The sequence below is a fragment of the Diceros bicornis genome, chromosome 32 (assembly GCF_020826845.1).
Source record: "Diceros bicornis minor isolate mBicDic1 chromosome 32, mDicBic1.mat.cur, whole genome shotgun sequence".
In the NCBI taxonomy this organism is placed as follows: Eukaryota; Metazoa; Chordata; class Mammalia; order Perissodactyla; family Rhinocerotidae; genus Diceros; species Diceros bicornis.
Window position 1 is genome coordinate 11,787,412 of NC_080771.1, and position 13,859 is coordinate 11,801,270.

At 55.8% G+C, this 13,859-nt stretch overlaps 3 protein-coding genes across 10 annotated transcripts in view; 2 read left to right on the forward strand and 1 right to left on the reverse strand.

Moving 5' to 3' along the window:
- The window catches only part of NDRG4 (NDRG family member 4), a 40,819-nt gene extending 33,244 nt beyond the window's left edge, over nt 1-7,575 (forward strand). The window contains exons 9-16 of one of the 2 annotated variants that reach the window (XM_058527940.1): nt 5-61; nt 455-558; nt 1,482-1,538; nt 1,622-1,673; nt 2,669-2,716; nt 2,909-2,944; nt 3,058-3,109; nt 5,383-7,575. In XM_058527940.1, coding sequence (XP_058383923.1) covers nt 5-61; nt 455-558; nt 1,482-1,538; nt 1,622-1,673; nt 2,669-2,716; nt 2,909-2,944; nt 3,058-3,109; nt 5,383-5,537 — 561 coding nt within the window. In that variant the 3' untranslated portion in view covers nt 5,538-7,575. The remainder of the gene's footprint in view (nt 1-4; nt 62-454; nt 559-1,481; nt 1,539-1,621; nt 1,674-2,668; nt 2,717-2,908; nt 2,945-3,057; nt 3,110-5,382) is intronic. The other variant, XM_058527939.1, reaches the window with a different exon arrangement.
- A 1,026-nt stretch (nt 7,576-8,601) lies between these two features.
- Nucleotides 8,602-11,972, forward strand: SETD6 (SET domain containing 6, protein lysine methyltransferase). The gene is made up of 9 exons (XM_058527938.1): nt 8,602-8,643; nt 8,844-8,939; nt 9,012-9,156; nt 9,238-9,379; nt 9,515-9,709; nt 9,826-9,946; nt 10,742-10,922; nt 11,094-11,236; nt 11,425-11,972. The coding sequence occupies exons 1-9, from the start codon at nt 8,617-8,619 to the stop codon at nt 11,728-11,730; spliced, it is 1,356 nt and encodes a 451-aa protein (XP_058383921.1). The 5' UTR covers nt 8,602-8,616; the 3' UTR covers nt 11,731-11,972.
- A 706-nt stretch (nt 11,973-12,678) lies between these two features.
- Nucleotides 12,679-13,859, reverse strand: part of CNOT1 (CCR4-NOT transcription complex subunit 1) — a 101,159-nt gene continuing 99,978 nt past the window's right edge. For all 7 annotated transcript variants that reach the window (XM_058527937.1, XM_058527935.1, XM_058527932.1 and 4 more), the window contains one exon: nt 12,679-13,726. In XM_058527937.1, the coding sequence (XP_058383920.1) occupies nt 13,648-13,726 (79 nt within the window). In that variant the 3' untranslated portion in view covers nt 12,679-13,647. The remainder of the gene's footprint in view (nt 13,727-13,859) is intronic.

A 13,859-nucleotide genomic window follows, 5' to 3' on the forward strand; every position in this document is an offset into this window, starting at 1 on the left:
GCAGCTCTCCGGCCTGACCAGCACTTTACCCGACACGGTGCTATCTCACCTCTTCAGCCAGGTAAGGGGATGGGGGCCATCCTCACGTAGGAGCCCAGGGGTGGCCAGGCTGGGGGTCTTAAGGAGCCTCAGGCAGCTTCTGAAGGGCCTGGTTCTGCCCCCTTCCAGCCGGGCGAGAGGAAGGGAGGGGAGTGGGTTGTGTGGCATCTGACCTGTCTCACCCTGTCCCCGGCTGTTGGCCACGGTGCTGCGGCATCTGAAGGACAGATGGGGGGGCCTCCTCCCCCAGCTCTGTGGACCCTCCCCTCCCCTCCTGAGGCCCACTCCCCTCCCCCCCACCAGCTGGGAGCTGGCAGGTGCTGCTCTGGTGGTGACACCTGCACATCCCCTCTGAGCCCACGTCCCTGTCTGTCTGCCCTGCTCCGTGCGTCCCCATCCATCCCCCTGGGCCCAGGAGGAGCTGGTGAACAGCACAGAGTTGGTGCAGAGCTACCGGCAGCAGATCGGGAACGTGGTGAACCAGGCCAACCTGCAGCTCTTCTGGAACATATACAACAGGTGTGGACCGCGTGGGGCTCAGCAGCACTGGGATGCAGAGCCCCCAGTCTACTGGGGGCCCCCTCGCTACCACCGCCCATGGGAGGAGGGAGGCAGGCTGGCAACACACTGCCCCCCGTTTGTAGATGAGCAGATGACTGAGCTTGCCGAGGGTCACACCCCTTGAGGGGCACGGGGGGAGCAGGGCTTCAGACTCTGGTCCTTGGGCTCTTTCACTCCTCCTTCCTTGGGGCATTGCCCGCTGGGAGCAGTGGGGGATGTGGGCGACATCCCTGACCCCAGGGACCCTGAGCCTCAGTGCCGACCGACATCTATAAAATGCAGAGGAGGCTGGATGAAGTCTGTGGTTTGCAAGCTCTGCTCCCTGGAGCCCCTTTGGGGGTTGCCCTGCAGGGAACTAGCCAGGCACCTCCACCCCCCACCTGCCCTCCCTTTTCTTTCTCCTGAAAATATTTACTAAACACCTGCTGTGTGCATGACGCTGGAGAAACCGTGCAGAACAAGAGAGGCCCAGGCCCTGCCTCCCACCGTGGCCCAGGAATCCCAGCAGAGGGGCTGGTGCACGTTCATGAGTGCCCCGAGGCGGAGGGAGTGCCAAACGCAAGGGCCCACCTGGCATGATTTGGGGGTCCAGGAAGAAGTCATGCATGAGGGGAACCCTGAACCCCTATTTATGCAGAGCAGGCCCCTGTCTCCTCGTTTCACCAGTTTGGATCTATGGGGCCGTGTTCCACTGTTGGAACTGGATGCCTGGATGAGCTTGAGCCCCACCTCTGGGACCAGCCAGGGGCCTCTAGCAATGCTGGACCATAATTACCATTAGTGGGGTGGGGTATGGCTGAAATACAGCAGTTCCGGGCTTAGGGTCACTGCCCCCCTAATGGATCCAGTCCTGGGATGCCCATCTCGGTCTCTCCCTGCAGCCGCAGAGACTTGGACATTAACCGGCCTGGAACGGTGCCCAACGCCAAGACGCTCCGGTGAGTGCCCCCTCGCCCTCCAGCCTGCCCCGCCTGTGCCCCCTCCCCAGGCCAGACAGCCCTTTTCCTCTCTGTGTCTGCAGCTGCCCTGTGATGCTGGTGGTCGGGGATAATGCGCCTGCTGAGGATGGGGTGGTGAGTGAGGGACTGAGCCCTGCTGGGGTGGGAGGCAGGAGTAAGGGGGTCACTGGCCCCTGGGCAGCAGGGCCAATTCTTGACCCAGCCCAGGGAAGCCTCAGGGACAGGCTGGAGGGTGGGCTTCTCATCCCGCTTCCCCACCAGCTTGCCATGTATCACCGCCTGGCACAGCCCCCATCCTTCAGGTGAGGGAGGCCTGGAGATGGGAGGGAGCTGGGGCCGGGGTACCTGATGGCACCTGATGGCACCTGATGGCTCCCTTCTCCCTGCCCCCAGCAGCAGCCCCACCTCAGTCTCAACCCACTTCAGGCCCAGAGACTGATCTCTCTTCTAAGATTTGATTCACTCATTATGAAATAAGGAATTCATGAGCACAGCAGTGGTTTCCCTTTGACCTCATCACATTTGGGGATTGTGTGTCACCTCTCCTGTTGGAACTCTGGGAGCAGGCAGCCTGGGGGCCTCATGTCCCCCTCGGCACAGAGGGTCAGGGGTCCAGGAGTGCTCAGGGCAGCCCCCAGGGTGCACAGAAACAAGCATGCCCTCCCTGCGCCTGCGAGTTTGGGGAGCAGGGGTGTGGGCTGTGCCGGTCTAGACCCAGGCAGAGGCCTGAGTCTCCTGCTGAGCTGTGGCCCTCCCTCCCCTCACCGCTGACTCCTGTCATCCTTGGTGCTTTCCCAGCCACTCCCGCCAAGGTGACCCTGGCTCTCCGTAAGGACACTGCCCAGCCCCTGCCCCATTCCCGCCCCACCAGCAGTTGTGAGTAGAGTCCTAGGGTCCTGATCTCCAGGGGTCTGGCCTTTCGGAAGGCAGCCTGGGGAGGGGCAGCCTCAGCAGGGGCCTGTGTCCGCCCCCTGCACTCCTTCCCTCACTGACAGAGCCTCCCGGCTCTGGGGAGAGAACCTACTTTAGCAATGGGGCAGGGGGCTCCCCTGATGCCCTCATGGGGGCAGGGGCCCCTTGCTCTGCTAAAGCTGGCTCCTTGTCCCCAGGTCGAGTGCAACTCCAAACTGGATCCAACCACCACGACCTTCCTGAAGGTGAGGCCTTCCTCCCCAGCCCTGGGCCGGCTCCCCACCATGGGCCCAGCCTCAGAGAGGAGCCTGCCTGGGGTCCCAGCCGGGTCGGGAGCAGAACCGTGCATCTGGTCAGGGAAGCCTGTCCAGGTGTGCAAGGCCCACGCGAGGTGCGGGGTGGCCCCTGCTCAGCTCACCCCACTCTTTCCCCTTCAGATGGCAGATTCCGGGGGGCTCCCCCAGGTCACACAGGTGAGACTCTTGGTCCTCCCTCCCTTACCTAGCCCGAGGTGGGGGAAGCCTCCCCCCCACCCCCCAATCCCAGGTAGCCAATCAAAGCCTGTGCCTGTCTCGCCCTCTTGCAGCCTGGGAAGTTGACTGAAGCCTTCAAATACTTCCTGCAAGGCATGGGCTACAGTAAGTACACCTCCCGCACTCGCCCTGGAGACTGGGGGCAGGCAGCAAGGTGGGGCTGAGCTGCCTGTGGGCATGCGAGCTCTGTTCCTGGGGGCCCCGATGCTGGGCCACTCGGGCCACATGCTCCCCACCATAGCTGGGGCCCCACTAGGGCATCTCCACCCAAATTGTAAGTAAGTCAATCATCCCGGGCTGTGCCCAGCTCTCCTGTGCCCTTGGGGGGGCTTTAGGGCACTGCTCTCATGGCTGGGCCTGTCGGGATGGGGGACTCTCCTCCCAGTCCTGGGGGACCAGGGACCAGGGCTGGGTCCTGCCAAAGAAGCCCACCTGAAGGTGAGTCAGATACACCACCCACCTGGACCGGGCCTACAGCACCTGAGAAGGGCGTTTGTCACAGGTGGTGGATGGCACCAGGGGCATCAGAGGAGTGGGCTTGGAGTCTGGGGAGTGGGGAAGGCACTTGGGGCCATCTGGGTGTTAGGAGAGCTGAGGCAGCGAGCCTGAGGGTGGCATAGCTGAAGACCCTGAGCTAACAGGGGTCCTGCCTGCCCCCTCCCTGCCTGCCCCCCTCCCTTCTCCAAACTTCCCCTTGTGCAGAGATGAGACTCCCAGACTGTGCTCATCAGCCCAACACACACATGCACGCACGCCCCTCTGCTGGCACACGTGCGTCTCCTCAACCCCGCCCTCTCCCCCATACACCTGGCTTTCCTGCAGGAAGCAAACCTCCTCTCCCTGAATTTGTTTTCTCTCCCAGACTTCAGCTTCTGGAGCTAGTGCCTCCTTGGGATGACAGGCCTGTGGGGGACGGGAGGGGACACATCCAGGAATAGATCTCCCCCGCCCCCAGGGGCCTGCCAGCCTCTCTGTGGAGAAGTAGGGCAAAGAGAGGCCAAGGCCAACAGCGAGACACAGCGAGAGCTCCGAGGCTGGGCCCCGAGCACCGGGGCGCCCACTGAACATCTGTGGGGCGAGTGGATGAGGAGCACTTGTCAGGGGCTGGGACGTGTTCTCGGGGCCCCAGGAGAAACACCACCAGGCACCTAAGAGCTGGGGGGGGGTTTGGAGGTTGTGCAGGCCTCTCATTCTGTACGTGGGGGGACTGAGGCGAGGGCACTGGGACTAGGATATGGCCGTAAAGGCCTTGTCCACATGAGCCCCTCAGTGCTGCAGCCCAGGGTGGAGAAGCGGGGATCAGATGAGTGCCCCACCCTGCTGTCGGGGCTCCAGGGGCCAGACTGAGACCAGCCCGCACCGCGGTTCCTCCTGGGGCCGCTGCCGTGGTGGGTGGGCCGGGGGAGCGTCCGGAGGCTCTGGCCCTGCCCCAGCCCTCTCTGTGCCTGGACCTGCATCTCATCTCTGGCCCATCTCAACACCCTGCCTCACCGGACCACGCTCTTCACCCGTGTTCTGCCTCCCCACCCCCGCCCCCTCCGGCTCTGTCTTCTCTCTTAGTTGCCTACTTGAAGGACCGAAGGCTGAGTGGAGGAGCAGGTACCCCGTGACCCCTCCCCTGATGCATGGGTCCCCCGTCCCCAGTCTCGCCCGCTCCTTCCTCTGTGCAGTGCTGCAGCCAGGCCGCATCTTGCTGTGGTTTGGAACCATCTTGTGTCCTGCCCTTCCACAGGTCCTGGGCCACGTGGGCTCTGTCCCACTGGAGGGCTCTAGATTGGCTGGGGTTCAGAGCAGTCTTGCCTCTAGGTTGCCGTGGGCAGCGTGACTTCCAGAGCTCAGGAACCAGAAGCTCTTAGAGGGAGAGCCCAGGCCCGGCCTTGGGGACATGGGTGGCCGGTTAAGTTCAGGAGGGTAGAGTTTGCCCCTGCGAGTCTGTGAAACTCTGAATAAGGGCAGAAACTGGATTTAGGGCAATTTGAGGCCACCACACCTTGTCCTCCTCTACAGAAGTCCTACTGCCCCTGCTCCATCATGCTCTTGAGGGAGGCAGAGTTGGAAACACGTCCCATCCCTGCACTAGCTCAAGGATGCTTGGTCGACTCCCACCCCTCTGGCCATCGCTCTGGCCAGCTGCCGTGAGAAGGGTCCTGCTGGCCTCTGCGGGGCCCCTGGCCCCCGCCCTTTGGCTCACCCACTGTTGCTGGCACTGCATGCCTCCGGCTTGACAGAGCAGACGCAGAGCCCTGGCTTGAGATGGGCCTCTGTGCTGTTGGAAGAACGGGTCTCGCTGGCCGCTTTGCTTGCGTGAATCCTTGCCCCGCCTGCTGGCGCCCGGCCCGCCTGCTGGCCCTCACGCGGGCTCCCGTCTCTGTCCACAGTGCCCTCAGCCAGCATGACCCGCCTCGCCCGCTCTCGCACCGCGTCCCTCACCAGCGCCAGCTCGGTGGACGGCAGCCGCGCGCAGGCCTGCACCCACTCGGAGAGCAGTGAGGGGCTGGGCCAGGTCAACCACACCATGGAGGTGTCCTGTTGAAGCCCTCAGCCCCGTGAAGATGCCCACCTGCCCCCGTCCTCCTCGACGTCCCACTGCCATCCTCGCGCCAGCTCCTTTTCCCTTTAGTTTATTTTTGTGAGGGCAAAGGGGAGCAAATGGGGTTACTTCTCTTTTGTTTAAAAAGATGAAGGGAGCCATCTTAGATGCTGCAGCAGAACGGTCTCCAGATGGTTTGAGGGGCTCACTCCTCCCCCACTCACCTTGCTAACTTGCTTGGTTGACTTAGACCCCTCTCTTCCAACTCTCCACGGCCCGGGCACAGTCAGGGCAGGGGTCCTGGGAGGAAGGAGATTAGCTAAGGAAAGAGATGAGTCTTTCTCTGGCCATGCTCCAGGATAGTATCCTGGATTAAAGAGTGAGCATGGACGACCCCCCCGGGCAGGCAGGTTTGAAGATGGGACGGGGTTTTGGGTGGTGGGATAGCAGGAGCACGAGGTCCAGCTCGGGCACTGGCATGAGAGCCAGGTGTCTCCTGGCTGTCTGCAGTGGGGAGCCCTGGGAGGCAGGGAGCCCTGGAGCTCTGCAGGCCCCTTTCCCCTCACCCCTCCATCAAACACCTGTTTCTGTTTTGTAGCACACGTGACAATCATCTGAACAGTGGCCACAAGGGGGTGCTCCGCAGGGCTGGTGCTGTAGGGCCAGGCAGGCAGAAGCTGAAGAGGGTTTTCCTGCCCAAGGAAGATAGAAAAGGGAGGACCCTGAGGGCAGGAACCCCACAGACTGTTCCTTCCAGCCTACGCTCTCCACCACCTCCTGGCCTTGTCCCATTCCTAGCCAGGACCCTGAAGCAGAAAGTCGCCTGGTCCTCCATCTCCACAGGGACCAGACTTGGGGGCCGAGGTTAAAGGCTGGGATAGCCTGTGAGTGTTGGGTGCACCCCTGAGAACTTGGTGGTGACTGCCTTTGGGAGCCAGCAGGAGCGGTGGCTGAGAGTTCCTGTAGACCCCTTTTTGCCCCCAGGTTCCATGGAGGACAACCCAATCAGCAGCAGCGTAGCCAAGGCCACCAGAAACGTGTTATTTCTAGGGAAAGTTCTGGTCAAGCTGTGCCAGTGTGTCATGTAAGCATCACTAAGAAAGAAGAGAAAGTTTATTTGGAGAGAACTGGTCCAGGGTAGCCAGACTTCGCAGCCCCACATCACCATCTCAGCCCGTTGGAGCGGGCTGGGCCTGGGGCTCGCTGGGTCCTGGGGTGGGAGGTGAAGGTTCCTGAAGAGAACAAGGGCCAGGCAGAGGAGAAAGGCTCCCCATACACCCCAGCCCCCTCCTGCCGCCCGAAGCCCAGGACTGAACAAATACTCCCATCCACCCACCTTATCAGGTAGAATCTCCTGGCCCGGAAACCAGAAGCCATTTGTCTCAGAGCCTAAATCAGTTGCCACAAACCCCCAAACGAGTAAAGATAGGGGGTGGGGGGGGGAGAACAATGAAAAATGCAGGGCTGTGGAGGGGGTGTGTATGGGGTGCTCTGAGGCTGGAAGGACACCTGCATCCCCATTTCCTCTGCACACATCACCCCCTTCTATAATCTTAAGCCATTACTAGACTCCTCTAGAGCCCGGTGGAGTGTTAGTCTGCCCCCAGTTCTATTCACTCACGTGCTTCCTTTGAGTATTGAATGTGACTGTTTGAAGAGCTGGTAGGATTAATCCCTGTTACTGTAGATAGCGCTGCGAATCTTGGATTTTCTTTTTTGCCGTGTTCTTTCAGATGAGATACCTATAAATATCTATACATTATATATATATGTATATTGGGTCCTCCTGCGTGTGAATTTCCATTGGAAGTTGTCTTTTCTTTGGTCAAAGTGAACTTTTAACGGAGTTTATTATTTTCCTCTCTGTACAAAGTGAAGAGCCTAATTTTGTGTATTCTGGTGGCTGATGTCATGAGACTTTGAGATGACAAAATGTAAAACAAATAAAAACTCTTGTCAATGTAGAAAGAGTTAACTGTGCTGAAAAACTAATAAAGAAACTAAGAAGAATTCGAGTATGGTGATGCCATGTCCATCGTGGGAAGATTTTGAGCAGACATGTTTAGGCTGGTGAGGCTGGTGCGTCTTGGGTTTAGGTCGGGTTGGGGGTGCCAGGTGAGGATAGGCGTTTCCATCCATCTCTATGTTTCCAGTTCTGGTCACATTATCTTACCAATCCTTACATTAACTCTACCGGGTAGATATTATCTTAGTTTCAAGGCTGAGGAAACTGAGCGTAAGGATAAAGGATTTGCTCTAATTGGAGGCCAAGCCGGGAGCTGGCTTTGGCATCGTTTCACTTCAAAACCCATGCTTCTAACCTCTATATTCCCGGCCTCCTTTTCTTACAGTTAACAGCACGCTACTTCCCCATGTTTAACCACCGTTTCTGATTCATTCACTCATCCATTTACCCAATAAATAAATATGGAGTTCCTGCTGTGTGTCAGCTAATAAGGAAGTAAATAAAAATAAAACTCATCATGTGCTTGCAGAAAATGAAAAAGAGGGCTATAGCAGCAAGTGCGGACAGAGGGGGTCTATTCTAGTTCTAGGAGCCCTCCCCACACCACTCCGACATACACAAACACACAAACTGCTCTAATTGAGCAAATAAAAACGGTTAGATGACGAGGGGTCGAGATCAGGAAGGCAGGCCGGCCGCGCACCTGGGTGCGCTCACAGGCGGCCAGCCGCGAGGCCATGGGCTTCGCATCCAGAAACCAGATTTTGTTCTTCACCCGGACCTCTACGCCCAGAGGTCGCAGCTCTCGGAGACCAAAGGGGAGGGTTGTGCCTGGCTCAGAACCAGGCTCGAGGCGGCACGGGGACACGTCTTCCTGCACCCGACCGCACATTTTCTAAACCCAATCGGGAACGCGCGGACTCAAGAAGGATGTTCTCAGGTGGAAAGACTTCACCAGGCGCAAATCCGCACTGGTCTTCCGCGTGGACGCTGCAACCAGCATCACGTGGCCCTGGCGCCGGGGCGGGGCCTCTGTCCCCGCCCCGAGGTGTGGCTGGGGACAGCGGAAGCGTCCGCGCGGGTGTAGTGACCGGCGGGGCCCGGCGCCCTCGGGCCATGGCGACCCAGGCGAAGCGCCGGCGGGTAAGTCGCGGTTGGCCGGCGCGGGCCCACCGCTGCCCACCGCGCCGCGCGCCTCTCCCGCGCCCCGCTCCCTCCCGCGCATGCCCCGCCGCTCCCCGCCTCCCCTCCCCCACCCGAGCCCTCGCCCAACGCGCCGCGGCCTCCTCCCGCCCCCGCGAGCTCCCCGGGCGGGGCCTCGCCACTGCGCTCGTTTGTCTCAGGTGGCGGGGCCTGCGGGTGCCGGCGACGCGGACCCGGACCCGGTGGCCGGCTTCCTGAGCTGGTGCCGGCGGGTGGGGCTGGAGCTGAGTCCCAAGGTGAGTGCGGGGGCGGGCGGCGGGGCGGAGGCGGGCGCGGGCCAGCTCTGACCGGCCGCTCCCCCTGCTCAGGTGGCGGTGAGACGGCGGGGCACGGTGGCCGGCTACGGCATGGTGGCCCAGGAGAGCGTGCAGCCCGGGGAGCTGCTGTTCGCGGTGCCGCGGGCCGCGCTCCTGTCGCAGTACACCTGCTCCATCAGCGGCCTGCTGGAGCGAGGTGGGCACGCCGGCGGGGGAGGGGACATCGAGGCGGGCCCGCGGGGCCACGCCGGGGCTCTCACCTCTGTGTCTCCGGCAGAGCGAGGCGCGCTGCAGAGCCAGTCGGGTTGGGTACCGCTGCTGCTGGCGCTGCTGCACGAGCTGCAGGCCCCGGCCTCGCCCTGGAGCCCCTACTTTGCCCTCTGGCCCGAGCTGGGCCGCTTGGAGCACCCGATGTTCTGGTGAGAGCCGTAGGAGCGGGTGGGGAGCGCCAGCACTTTAGCCTGGCTCGAACTGCCCTGCCCCGGGGACAGGGCTTTCAAGCACTAGGCCTGGTAGTGTGTGTGAAGGGAACGTGAGTGGGGGTGTCACTGCAGGCCAGAGGAGCAGCGCCGGCAATTGCTGCAGGGCACAGGCGTACCTGAGGCCGTGGAGAAGGATTTGGCCAACATCCGCGGCGAGTACTATTCCATCGTGCTGCCCTTCATGGAAGCCCACTCTGATCTTTTCAGCCCCAGGGTTCGCTCCCTGGAACTCTACCACCAGCTGGTAGCTCTTGTGATGGCCTACAGGTCAGTGAGCAGAGCCTTAAGAACCCTTTTCTTTTAGAACTCTGTTGAGGGACAGAGAACCCCACCCCCAGTTTCTCATCCTACACTGGGCTTTAGCCAAGTTCTCTCTGTGGCAGCTTTCAGGAACCACTGGAGGAAGAGGAGGATGAAAAGGAGGCAAACTCTCCTTTGATGGTGCCTGCTGCAGACATACTAAACCACTTAGCCAATCACAATGCCAATCTAGAATACTCTCCAGTGAGTGGATCCCTCCCAGTTCTTGTTCTTATGTGCACTGATGACTGGGCATTTGATTCAAACGTGCCTGTCATTTATGCTGGCCTGGCAGTTGGGCTAAATGGGCTCCATTCTCCTCGTGCTGAAAATGAAGTGAAGTTAGCTCCTCCTGTGTGTACTTTGTTTGCATATTCCAGTGAAATAGTTTGAACACAAAACATCTCAAAGCCCTCAAGAGAAAGTTGCAGTTAATCCTCTGATATACTTTTATTTGGTGCTAGAGCTTGGCTACTCTGCAGTGCCAGTGAACCAAGACTGTTGGGGCCCTGTGGACAGCAGCCTGGAACAGCTGTAGTGTCAATACTTTTGGGGAGGAAGGGGGAGGGGAGGGGATGTTCATAGGTCAGAGGTCTACGATGATACCAGGGCTGTGTTTATATATCAATTCTGTTTGCTATATGGAAAGTTGCAAGAAAAGATCCAAGTTTATAGAATTAAAAATTAGGGAATGGCTATTTTTTTAATCCTTACCTCCATTTGTGATTGCTACTTTGATCTGCCCTTAATTGTTCATTTTTAAAATGTAACAACTTTTTAAGTGCTGAAGATGACATAGCAGAGAGTCACCTAATAAAAGATTGAGGCTGATTTCAACCTTTGTAAGCCTCACCTCTTTCAGGAACTAAGGGTAGAATGTTGGTAGGTACCAGTCCCATTGCTGAACTATACCTGCCGGAGGCTCTTCCTAAGAGGGAAGTAATCTTCATGGGCCTGGCCATGTAAGGGCCTGGCCCCAGCTTCTCCCTTCCACCCCAGAATTGTCTTCGGATGGTGGCCACTCAGCCCATTCCTAAAGGCCATGAGATTTTCAACACTTATGGGCAAATGGCTAATTGGCAACTAATTCATATGTACGGTTTTGTTGAACCATATCCTGACAACACGGATGACACAGCTGACATTCAGATGGTGACAGTTCGTGAAGCAGCATTACAGGGTAAGCATCTAATTAACACAACCTTGGACACGGGCGGATATGTCTCTATCCCCACCCCAGGTACTCTGCTAAATAGCAGTTGCCCCTGTTTTGTGGACAAGGTGGTAGACTAAGGAAAAATGAGCTCTTTGGTATACTGAGACTTCCACGCTATTACTTTTCTATCTACAGGAACAAAAGTTGAAGCTGAAAAGCTCCTACTGTATGAACGCTGGGAGTTCTTATGCAAGCTGGAGATGGTGGGGGAAGAGGGAGCCTTTGTGATTGGGCGGAAGGAAGTGCTGACTGAAGAGGAACTGACTGCCACACTCAAGGTAAAGAGCTGAAAATGACCATTTAATGCTGAAAATGGCTTAAGTATTTAGAGCTAGGTGAAAGAAGAAAGGTGGGATGGAGGGAGAGGACACTTGAATGCTGCCAATATAGGTTGGCTTCTCTAAATCAATTTCAGCAATATACAAGTAGTACATCCTAATTAAATGGGCCCTATGGTTGCTTCTAGGTACTGTGCATGCCTGCTGAGGAGTTCAGGGAGTTTAAAGACCAGGATGGATGGGCAGATGATAAAAAGGAAGAGGACAGCCTGACAATCACAAATATCCCCAAGCTCAAAGCATCCTGGAGACAGCTTCTGCGCGACAGTGTTTTATTGACCCTGCAAACCTATGCCACAGACTTAAAAGCGGATCAAGATTTACTCAGTAATAAGGAGGTCTACGCCAAACTCAGCTGGAGGGAACAGCAGGCCTTACAGGTTCGTTATGGGCAGAAGATGATCTTACACCAGTTGTTGGAATTAACAAGTTAGCAGGTTTCCTATTAGCTGAAGAACCTCCATGAGAAGACATATTTTTATTCTGATAGTCATCGATGCTTGAAAAGAAGGAAAATTTGGACCTTTTGCTTTGCTTTTCTTATAAATAACAAAAGGAAAAGTAGTAAAGGTGTGGTGCTAGGATTAACTCGGAGGTAAGGGTGACATATTTAAGGATTGGGAATCACTGCTAATTGTTTCTAAGACCAATAAATTTTATAGCTGTTTTGTTCTCAGTTTGAACCAAAGTTCAAAATGTGATGGTGATAGGTCTTGAAATGCGATGGTAATGGGTCTTGCTGTAGTCTAGCATTTAATGATATGGACTTTGAAAGTAGACCTGGTTCAACTCTGGGTCTATTTTGAGCAAGTCACTAAAGAGCCTTCCTGTTAAAGAATTTAGTAAGCTGTGTTGCTGGCGCTCAGAGCAATTGTTTTAATTTCTCAGCAGTGTGAAGTTTGTTCTAGATGGCACAACTCACCCTTATTCAGGGAAGAAACCCTAAGACACCAATGACATTCAAGCCCCACTCATGTAAGAAAGAAAGATTCCTACCATTTAATCTTGAACCTTTTTTGTCCTCTCTGGCCATAAAACTTGACAGTCATTAAAGGTAAGGTATTAAGTGGAATGAGTTTTAAATAGATATTTTCTTTTAAAAATTATATCAAAACACCCTGAGGGTAAAGGATATTTAAAAATGTGGGGGGGGGGGGATATTTGTGATTCAGTTTAACCATAGACGCCTGCTCCAGCAATATTCCACTGTTGAAAAGAACAGGTAGAAACACTATAGTGCCAGGTGGTTAGTACCAGTGGGAAAGATCTACCAGTCCAGTTGCTGGTGTTTCCCAGTGGCCCCGGGCTCTGCAAGGCTGGGCTGTCCACGTTCCTCCTCACCACCAGCACTGGTTGCTGCTACTGAGAAAGGCACAGTGGACTCGCATGTGTGTCATGACTTTAATGTTTAACTACAGTATGCAAACACATACAGGAAGTAGGGGAGCTAAAGCCCAGGAACTAGAAAGGCTACAAGATGCAACACAGGGACCAATACATTTACAAAACATTCAAAATCCTTACAAAAGGGGTTGTATTGGTCCTTTTGGCTTTGTTGTTCCGCTTAGCCTGTATGGCCATTCGCTGGAATAACGGGAGGGCAATTCATACTATTTGGTTCCCTTTCCTTTTCCCACAATTTACAATTATCAGGAGAGAGATGGGGGAGCTTTAGGCCTGGTATGGTTTCCCTTTATAAAAAAGAGCTGACTGCATCTCACAGGGCCCAAGGTGGTAGGTTCTCCAGCAGTCAACTCTAAATTTGAGGAAGAGACAAAACAAAAACCCATGGGATCTCAGCTGCCAGCTCTTCCCATGTTCCCTGGCATACCAAATTCTAGCACATCCACATTTTTAACAACAATGATTTTCAAGGTCCTCTGTCCACGTTAAAAAAATAAGTTACGTAATATTTGAACTGACTTTTTGCTGTTCTTTGGGACACCAGGAATGTCAGAAGACATGGAGCTATGCCCCCAGACAAGGGCATGGCATCAGCAGCCTCATCAATTACAAGCTGGGCAGGTACCAGTTTCTCTACTTGCCTTGGACACATTTTGCACAAACCCAAGAAGTTCCAGACAAAGGTTTTCTGTTTCATATATTTACACAAGTTCAAAATGATATTCACAGCATCTTCTAAATTTTGGCCAAGAGTCAAAAAATGCATTTAAACTTTGGAACGTGCCCACATAGACAGGAAGCTGACCCAAACAGTAATTGGGGCAGATACCCGAGAACCAAAGGGCTGGGAAAGTCAGGAAGAGCTGAAAGGATTCTTCAGCCAGTTTATGAACCTGGCATGGTAGGATCTCCAGGCTGACACATTTACAAGAGAGATGCAGTTCCATCTAACTGGCACCTGTCCCTTCCATTACTTGCTGAGCCTGTTTCTGTCCCATGCAGCACTGTGCGACGGATTGGAATAACCTAAAGAATGGAGACAGAAGTTTATTTGTGAGAAAAGCCTGGTAACACCTTGCATCTCATTAGCTTTGGCTACTATTGCCTTCTTAAATCACCCACCCAAGGTGGAGCCATCAAATGATTCTCGTTCACCTGT